The sequence below is a fragment of the Oncorhynchus gorbuscha genome, linkage group LG18 (genome assembly GCF_021184085.1).
Source record: "Oncorhynchus gorbuscha isolate QuinsamMale2020 ecotype Even-year linkage group LG18, OgorEven_v1.0, whole genome shotgun sequence".
Lineage (NCBI taxonomy): Eukaryota > Metazoa > Chordata > Actinopteri > Salmoniformes > Salmonidae > Oncorhynchus > Oncorhynchus gorbuscha.
This window is the reverse complement of record NC_060190.1, coordinates 54325755-54335001: the sequence shown is the minus strand read 5'-3', so window position 1 is coordinate 54335001 and position 9247 is coordinate 54325755. Positions and strand designations below refer to the sequence as shown.

Genomic DNA, 9247 nt, shown 5'->3' with positions numbered 1-9247 from the left:
AGCAGGCAGATTGTGGCTGTGGATTGAATCAAATAGGATTTACTTATGTTCCTATCAAGCAGGGGGAAAGCGCTCTCAGATTGTAGGGTTGTTGGGTTGTGATTAAAGTGCCACAGTGTTTCTTGTAGCTCTACTGTATTGTGAATCTATCTAGTCTGTTTCTGGCCAGCCATACATATGCCAAATAAGAGGACTCCCTGTCGGCTGCTCGTCTGTCTGTCTGTGGGTGGAGAAGGTGTGAGCTCTAATGATGCTCCCCAGTGTTTCTCAGTGTTTCTCAGGGAGGTGAGCTGGCTGCTAGTTGCTGGGTGAAGGCTCTCTGACAGGCAAAGGAGTGAGGCTGTCAGTTCTAAAGAACAGGTACATTATAGAGTCTTAAAGGTAAGATACCTCTCCCCCACTCCTTTACATAGAGCCCTGTAGGGTTAGTATGAATAATGAATTAATCTTATGGTAAGTACCCTTGAGGCCCCCTCTATTGTACCTACATACTGTAGAATTGTATGCTGGCTGTAGTCCTTGACCACTTGTCCCCATCTCCAATGTAAAAGTTTGTGGCTCCAATTTGATTCAAGCTATTTTCCCAAAATGTAGTTTCAGAGACTGAGAATTCAAACACTCTTCATTTGCTCAAATGATTTATCTTAGCTCAATAACATACCCAGGATCATTTTCTTAGAAAAAAGACAGACCTGAAGTTGGAATTTACTTTTTCAAACTCACTCTGTTGAAGAATTATTTCAGAGTTATAAAGGCATCAGTGATACTGGAGATGGAGCTAAATCAATGTTAGCAATTACCCAGATTAATGAACAAGAGTAGGACAATATCCCAGAGATCATTGTCGACCTCAGACTTCAGACTGTGGAAGCCCTGTCCAGAGACAAGGCCCTGTCCGATACCAATTTACAACCCTATTCAAGTTGTATGCGAATGCGGCCTAAGCATGGTGAGTAGAGTAGGCTACAGGGCTGGGTTGTCTGGGGCTGCTTACACCGGCAGACAGATAAATCACCTCCCTAAGAACAGCATCAGACATTGGCTCCAGTGTGAGAATGGGAACACAGAGTGGAGCGGCCATGAATTATGAAACATAAAATGCTTGAGTGGATAATCCACTGCATGTTAGCTTCATCGTGAGGATTGGGAGATGGTCCAAGTCGGAGTCAATGCCATCTATTCTGTTGGTCCAAAATATTGGCCAAAATAATATGCATATCTGTAAGCTACTAGTAACATCCTCAAGGCTCTCACATTCTAGCTATGACTCATTTATGCTAATTCAAAAACACATTATTGCTGTAAAAGAATCCAGACAAATGTATTTCCTCAAGTTGACTTTTTAATGTATAGCAACAGTACAAAGTGAATCATTTGCTTGCAAAATAGGAGTGTTTTGTATGTACAATATTTATACAATAAAATATTGTTTTTAAAAAGGTTCCATGTTAAAATGTCTTACAGTTTATTGCACAACACATTTCTAAATGATCATCATCAAAACGTCACACAGGAAACAGTGTAGCTATAATAGTGGGAGGGAATATTTTGTTTTTTACACAAACAGGACATGACAGGTTTTTTCTTTTTTTCTTTAACTTCTTCGTTTTTTAAACTGTTTTACAATGACTGTAGAATAACGGAGAAATCACCAGGAGTGTAATATAAATGTCTTCAATGCAGATAAAGATAAACCCAAACCCTGGATTAAAGCCATCCTCTGGAGTGTCCAGTTGTATAATATCCATCTTTAAGATTGCACTCAATGAATGCAGCAGCAAAAATTATGAGTCATTGAATATGTGAAAATCAGACCATTTAAATGGCTATTCTGTCATTTTGATCTCATTCTGTAATAACATTAAATGGGACATTTAAAAGAGTGATACAAACTACTTGATGCAACTGGAATCCACCTTTAAAAGCATGCTATGTGGAAGCATGAGGATTCTCTGAAAATATTACACAAAGATCTAATGTAATTCAAGTATCATGTTCAGTGTAAACAATGACTGATGGCTGAGAAGTCTCATTAACCAGGATGAAAATGATCTGGCCCACAGGAAGTAGTAAACTGTCATTAATCTTCCAGCTCTATGGAATGATTCCCAAAACACCATTTGGCTTCTTTGGGTCACTGCTAATCTAGTTCTTCCCTCACTTCCCTCATGTCTGTCAGAGTGCCTTAATAACTTAAGACCGACCACCTTATTCAACAATTTTATATATAATTCCTACTTTGTCTACAGGGCATTTAGGCCTAGTATGATAAACGTTTGGCACTAAGAGGTCAACAAACTGAAGTGATAATTTTAAATAAATTATATATTTGTAATGGCTTTCTATATAGATGTGTTCTGTTTATAATGTATTGAATTCTGATGAATTAATTAAATCAAAGATGCTCTGCAGTATTTACACAATAGCATAAATAGATTCACAGAAAGATTTTGGGCACCAGATTACCTCCACTCGCCATGCACCCAGTGTCCAGATTTAGGCCCATGTTTACACAGGCTGTAGGCAGTGTAACTGTGTAACCATTGCTAAGGCAGATTTGGTTGGATCCAGCCCAAAGTATGCAAAAATGGAATTGAACCCTCAACCTGTAATAATAGCGTTGTGTGTCTGGAAAGCTGAGTGTCAGGCAGAGAGGTAGCCCCCCCCAAAACAATGATGCTACCTTGGATGACATGGAGATTCAGGATAACATTTTACTGCCACCCAATCTCAGAGTAAATTCTAACTTTCATAGAGCCTTCATACGCTTTCATAGAGCCTTCATACGCTTTCATAGAGCCTTCATACACTTTCATAGAGCCTTCATAAGCTTTCATAGAGCCTTCATACGCTTTCATAAAGCCTTCATACGCTTTCATAGAGCCTTCATACGCTTTCATAGAGCCTTCAAACGCCTTCATAGAGCCTTCATACGCTTTCATAAAGGCTTATTAGACTTGTCCACTGAAGTGGAAATGCCAGGCCAAGGCCAAGGCTATCATATGTATGTCATTAGTTCATACTTACATAAATGTATTTTGTTTTTGAAGTAAAAACAGAAAGTTATTTTGTCTTTCCTCCACATGTGGTCTCATTGCAGCCAACAGAAAGAGAACAGCAGTACTTGGTGAATTTGCTTGTCTATCCATGTTCTTCCCTTGTTGAGCACTCAGGCGGAATTATTCTGCAGTTCCCTTTTACTTTACCTGTGGCTTTTGGGTGTGCTTGCTCTGCTGACAGCTTGTGGCCTGTGTCCTGGGCCTTGTCATGGCAGTGTGTCTCTGAGTACACACATCTGTATGTCTGTCTCAGCTCTCCACAGACATGGCTGCGATGATCTGCTCCACCTTGTAGCCCAGCCGCTGCTTCTGGGCCTGCTCATCCTGCTCCAGGGCCTCAATGATCTGACACACACACACACACACACACACACACACACACACACACACACACACACACACACACACACACACACACACACACACACACACACACACACACACACACACACACACACACACACACACACACACACACACACACACACACACACACACACACACACACACGAAATCAGCAAAGCAGGCAGGGAAACACAAGGTTACTGTACTTTGTGCAGCAAATTCCCTCCTGTTACTACACATAGACAGGCTAAGGGATACTTTGATAATAGTTTGAATCTAGATGCATATGTTCTGAATGGCACCATGCCCCCCTACTATAATGTGTAACGATATTGAAGTATAGGGCCTCACCTCTTGGCTGTACTTGCTGACGTAGGCGTAGATCTCGTGAAGGGCACTGAGCACATTGAACTCATTGGAGTGAAGGCGGGCCTGCTCGGCCAGGTAGGCATTCATGTCCTGGTCGCTGATGGCAGGCAAGCGGTTAATGTCTGCGTAGTACCTAGAGGGAGACAGAGACACACTGTACTGTCAGCAACCATCAAGCCTGGGGGTTAGAGCTGTTCTGTCAGCCCAAGTGTGACGTTAAGATATAAAGGTAGTCTGGCTAATAAAGTGTGTCTACCGCAGTCATTTCAGTGGGAAATAATAACTAAGAATCAAATTAATAACATCACAGTTGAGTGATGCAACTAACACACACACACACACCACACACACACACCTCTCTACCCAGCTCTTGTAGTGGGGGATGTCCTTGGCGTAGAGTAGCTTGGTGGAGGGTGAGTCCTTGCCCAGGCGATGCTCTGAGGTAGAGCAGGAGTCCATGAAGGTCTGCGCCACAACAGACAGACAGGCATCTGTGATGCTGCTCTTGTGGATGTCAAACACAAACTGAGGGTTCTTGATCACATTCACCCAGAAGCGCAGAGGCAGGCTGGGGCAGAGAGAGGACGAGAAATACAATTTTCCAAACAGACTACATATTAAGACAATCAGTATAAATTCATTATTTTGTGCTGTTGCTTTCAAGTAGCATATTAAATCTGCGCTCCCTCACCAGTTGCTTTTCCATGTGTGGCGAACGTCCATGTCATGGATGCCGTGCTTGTCAGCCTGCTCGTCCAGGAAGTCAAACATGTACTTGATGGCGAGTGGCAGAGCACTACCCCAGCAGACGGTGCTGAACAACGTCTCAAACAGGTCATCGACAAACTTCTGCAGCGTACCCTAACAAAACACCACAGCAATGTTAAAAGCACACCATATCGTTGGAACATACATACTGAATCTGTAATTGCTAAGATGCTCTGGGAGAGGGTGAGGTAATACCTTAGTAGCCAGTAGCCTGGTCAGGTAGATCTCTGACACCATCTTGGAGCCACGTTCGCCCTCCTTCTGGTCCCCGTGGTCGTGGTTCTTGACCAGGTGCCACACCTTCACGCCGCTCTCCATGTCCGGGGTGAGCATGGGCATACGGGAGTGAGGGCTGTCAGGGCTGGTGGGGTTGGAGCGGAACGGTACATCTGCAGACACACGGACGGTCTCAAAACATGAGCAGGAACATCAGCAGGTCAGGTGGAATAATGAATAGGTAAGTGAGTGGTGTGGTGGTGATGGTGGCTCCAGGGCAGCCCTGACTGACTGACCGTATCGGCTAATGCTGCGTGGGAAGCTGGCTGAGGAGGGTAGGTTGTAAGAGGACATCTGTTTGGGCACCAGGGCCACCACACAGCGGTCTGACACCTGCAGGATTCATAGGAGAAAAACAAGGGTTCATGTCAGTTTGACCCACTCCCAATTCAACATTATTGGGTCAGAATGATTTCCACAGAAACATTGATATGATGAATCCAGCCTGATGAGACCTATAGGAGTTATATAATTTACTATTTGAGATATATAATGAACTTGTTAATACAGTCTGTAAAATAGAACATGCATTTGCAGTGATCTAGCAAGGACTATTTTTTAGATATCGTTTGCTATGCTATAAATGCCATGGATGATGCTTTGTGTGATACCCATTTCATGCTGAGAAATGTCCTATAGGGTCTGCTCACTTATGCTATGTGCATGCCTTTTGCAGTAAAGCAGGCTCCCAACATGAGCAGAAGTCAATGCTGCTGCTGCATGCAGATTCAGCTGTCACACAGAACCAGGTACACACCAGAGAGACTAAAAGTAATTGAGGAAAATTGTTCACATCCTTGATAGATTTTATCAACACATTACGCCTCTTTCAAACCTCTCTCCTGGTGTGGCAGCCAAGGCTGAACGTATTTGTCTCTTGGCTTCATACAAACATGTTTTACACCCCAGCTGGAGAGTCAGAGCATTTGTGGGAAAACAAGACTCCCTAACAAGACTCCCTAAATTTTATCAGCATAACGATTGCGCAACCAGGGGTGGTAAAACCTTGGATCATTGTTACTCTAACTTCCGCGACGCATATAAGGCCCTGCCCCGCCCCCCTTTCGGAAAAGCTGACCACTCACTCCATTTTGTTGATCCCTGCCTACAGACAGAAACTTAAACAAGAGGCTCCCACACTGAGGTCTGTCCAACGCTGGTCCGACCAAGCTGACTCCACACTCCAAGACTGCTTCCATAACGTGGACTGGGACATGTTTCGTATTGCGTCAGATAACAATATTGACGAATACGCTGATTCGGTGTGCGAGTTCATTAGAACGTGTGTTGAAGATGTCGTTCCCATAGCAACGATAAAAACATTCCCTAACCAGAAACCGTGGATTGATGGCAGCATTCGCGTGAAACTGAAAGCGCGAACCACTGCTTTTAATCAGGGCAAGGTGTCTGGTAACATGACCGAATACAAACAGTGCAGCTATTCCCTCCGCAAGGCTATCAAACAAGCTAAGCGTCAGTACAGAGACAAAGTAGAATCTCAATTCAACGGCTCAGACACAAGAGGCATGTGGCAGGGTCTACAGTCAATCACGGACTACAAGAAGAAACCCAGCCCAGTCACGGACCAGGATGTCTTGCTCCCAGGCAGACTAAATAACTTTTTTGCCCGCTTTGAGGACAATACAGTGCCACTGACACGGCCTGCAACGAAAACATGCGGTCTCTCCTTCACTGCAGCCGAGGTGAGTAAGACATTTAAACGTGTTAACCCTCGCAAGGCTGCAGGCCCAGACGGCATCCCCAGCCGCGCCCTCAGAGCATGCGCAGTCCAGCTGGCCGGTGTGTTTACGGACATATTCAATCAATCCCTATACCAGTCTGCTGTTCCCACATGCTTCAAGAGGGCCACCATTGTTCCTGTTCCCAAGAAAGCTAAGGTAACTGAGCTAAACGACTAACGCCCCGTAGCACTCACTTCCGTCATCATGAAGTGCTTTGATAGACTAGTCAAGGACCATATCACCTCCACCCTACCTGACACCCTAGACCCACTCCAATGTGCTTACCGCCCAAATAGGTCCACAGACAATGCAATCTCAACCACACTGCACACTGCCCTAACCCATCTGGACAAGAGGAATACCTATGTGAGAATGCTGTTCATCGACTACAGCTCGGCATTCAACACCATAGTACCCTCCAAGCTAGTCATCAAGCTCGAGGCCCTGGGTCTCGACCCCGCCCTGTGCAACTGGGTACTGGACTTCCTGACGGGCCGCCCCCCAGGTGGTGAGGGTAGGCAACAACATCTCCTCCCCGCTGATCCTCAACACGGGGGCCCCACAAGGGTGCGTTCTGAGCCCTCTCCTCTACTCCCTGTTCACCCACGACTGCGTGGCCACGCACGCCTCCAACTCAATCATCAAGTTTGCGGACGACACAACAGTGGTAGGCTTGATTACCAACAACGACGAGACGGCCTACAGGGAGGAGGTGAGGGCCCTCGGAGTGTGGTGTCAGGAAAATAACCTCACACTCAACGTCAACAAAACTAAGGAGATGATTGTGGACTTCAGGAAACAGCAGAGGGAACACCCCCCTATCCACATCGATGGAACAGTAGTGGAGAGGGTAGCAAGTTTTAAGTTCCTCGGCATACACATCACAGACAAACTGAATTGGTCCACTCACACAGACAGCGTCGTGAAGAAGGCGCAGCAGCGCCTCTTCAACCTCAGGAGGCTGAAGAAATTCGGCTTGTCACCAAAAGCACTCACAAACTTCTACAGATGCACAATCGAGAGCATCCTGGCGGGCTGTATCACCGCCTAGTACGGCAACTGCTCCGCCCTCAACCGTAAGGCTCTCCAGAGGGTAGTGAGGTCTGCACAACGCATCACCGGGGGCAAACTACCTGCCCTCCAGGACACCACCCGATGTTACAGGAAGGCCATAAAGATCATCAAGGACATCAACCACCCGAGCCACTGCCTGTTCACCCCGCTATCATCCAGAAGGCGAGGTCAGTACAGGTGCATCAAAGCTGGGACCGAGAGACTGAAAAACAGCTTCTATCTCAAGGCCATCAGACTGTTAAACAGCCACCACTAACATTGAGTGGCTGCTGCCAACACACTGACATTGACACTGACCCAACTCCAGCCACTTTAATAATGGGAATTGATGGGAAATGATGTAAATATATCACTAGCCACTTTAAACAATGCTACCTTATATAATGTTACTTACCCTACATTATTCATCTCATCCTTATGTAATACATGTATCACTAGCCACTTTAACTATGCCACTTTGTTTACTTTGTCTACATACTCATCTCATATGTATATACTGTACTCGATACCATCTACTGTATGCTGCCCTGTACCATCACTCATTCATATATCCTTATGTACATATTCTTTATCCCCTTACACTGTGTATAAGACAGTAGTTTTGGAATTGTTAGTTAGATTACTCGTTGGTTATTACTGCATTGTCGGAACTAGAAGCACAAGCATTTCGCTACACTCGCATTAACATCTGCTAACCATGTGTATGTGACAAATAAAATTGGATTTGATTTGATTTGATTATAGAGTGAGATTGACTGTAATGTGTTTATACTTGTGCACTATATGGAGCTGTTATGAACACCCCCCATGATTTACCTGAAGGAGGAAGCAGCTGACTCATACAGGAGATGAAAGAGTTGAATCAGTTTGGTTTACTATGGCCAGAGGAAGCAGTGAGGACAACATACTGTACATTCATGTTAGTGAACTGTGTGATGGGGATTGGGGAGTGAGTGGCTTGACCTGGTAGTGCATGAGGGTGTTGAGTCTTTTCCAATCGCCTTCAATCTTAGTGGTGATGTCTTCATCCTGCAGGACCACACGTGCCGTCCTCCCCTGGCGCCATTCTGTTGGGGATATAAACACAGGGGTACATCTCTGAGTCCCTCAATAAGTCAAACAATCAGACAGAGAAAAATCCCTTGTTTATCTTAATATCAGTTATTGTAGGTCATCCATGAATTCCGACTGGAGCCAGTCTGACTCACCGAGGTCCATGTCTGCAGCGCGGGGCCTCTGGGAGAAGTGCATGTTCCTACAGACAGCATCCAGGATCTTCTCCTTCACCTGGGTGATGGTGTCACAATTGAGCGCCTTGACAGGGATCTCAGGGCTGTTCTCATTGTCTGGGTTTACACAGCGCAGAGTCTGAGTAGGGACGAGAGAGAGAGAGAGAGAGAGAGAGAGAGAGAGAGAGAGAGAGAGAGAGAGAGAGAGAGAGAGAGAGAGAGAGAGAGAGAGAGAGAGAGAGAGAGATGTCAGCACTACCTACTGTCCCTCTCTATACACTGGTCTACTGGCTGCATGGAGGAGTCTCTCATTGTGTGCCATCACTTTCACAGCTTTGTCTAGAAATGTAATTTCACACTTTCAGCTGGATGCTGGGTTGCCAGC

General features: G+C 45.3%; 1 protein-coding gene across 1 annotated transcript in view; it reads right to left on the bottom strand.

The window, feature by feature from the left end:
* Positions 1 to 1329: 1329 nt before the first annotated feature.
* The window catches only part of LOC124003787 (plexin-A2-like), a 72962-nt gene continuing 65044 nt past the window's right edge, over positions 1330 to 9247 (bottom strand). The window contains exons 25-32 of the mRNA XM_046312356.1: positions 8842 to 9001; positions 8597 to 8700; positions 5054 to 5150; positions 4737 to 4930; positions 4465 to 4634; positions 4129 to 4341; positions 3756 to 3906; positions 1330 to 3404 (exon numbers count right to left, since the gene is read on the bottom strand). Of these exons, the coding sequence (XP_046168312.1) occupies positions 3309 to 3404; positions 3756 to 3906; positions 4129 to 4341; positions 4465 to 4634; positions 4737 to 4930; positions 5054 to 5150; positions 8597 to 8700; positions 8842 to 9001 (1185 nt within the window). The 3' untranslated portion in view covers positions 1330 to 3308. The remainder of the gene's footprint in view (positions 3405 to 3755; positions 3907 to 4128; positions 4342 to 4464; positions 4635 to 4736; positions 4931 to 5053; positions 5151 to 8596; positions 8701 to 8841; positions 9002 to 9247) is intronic.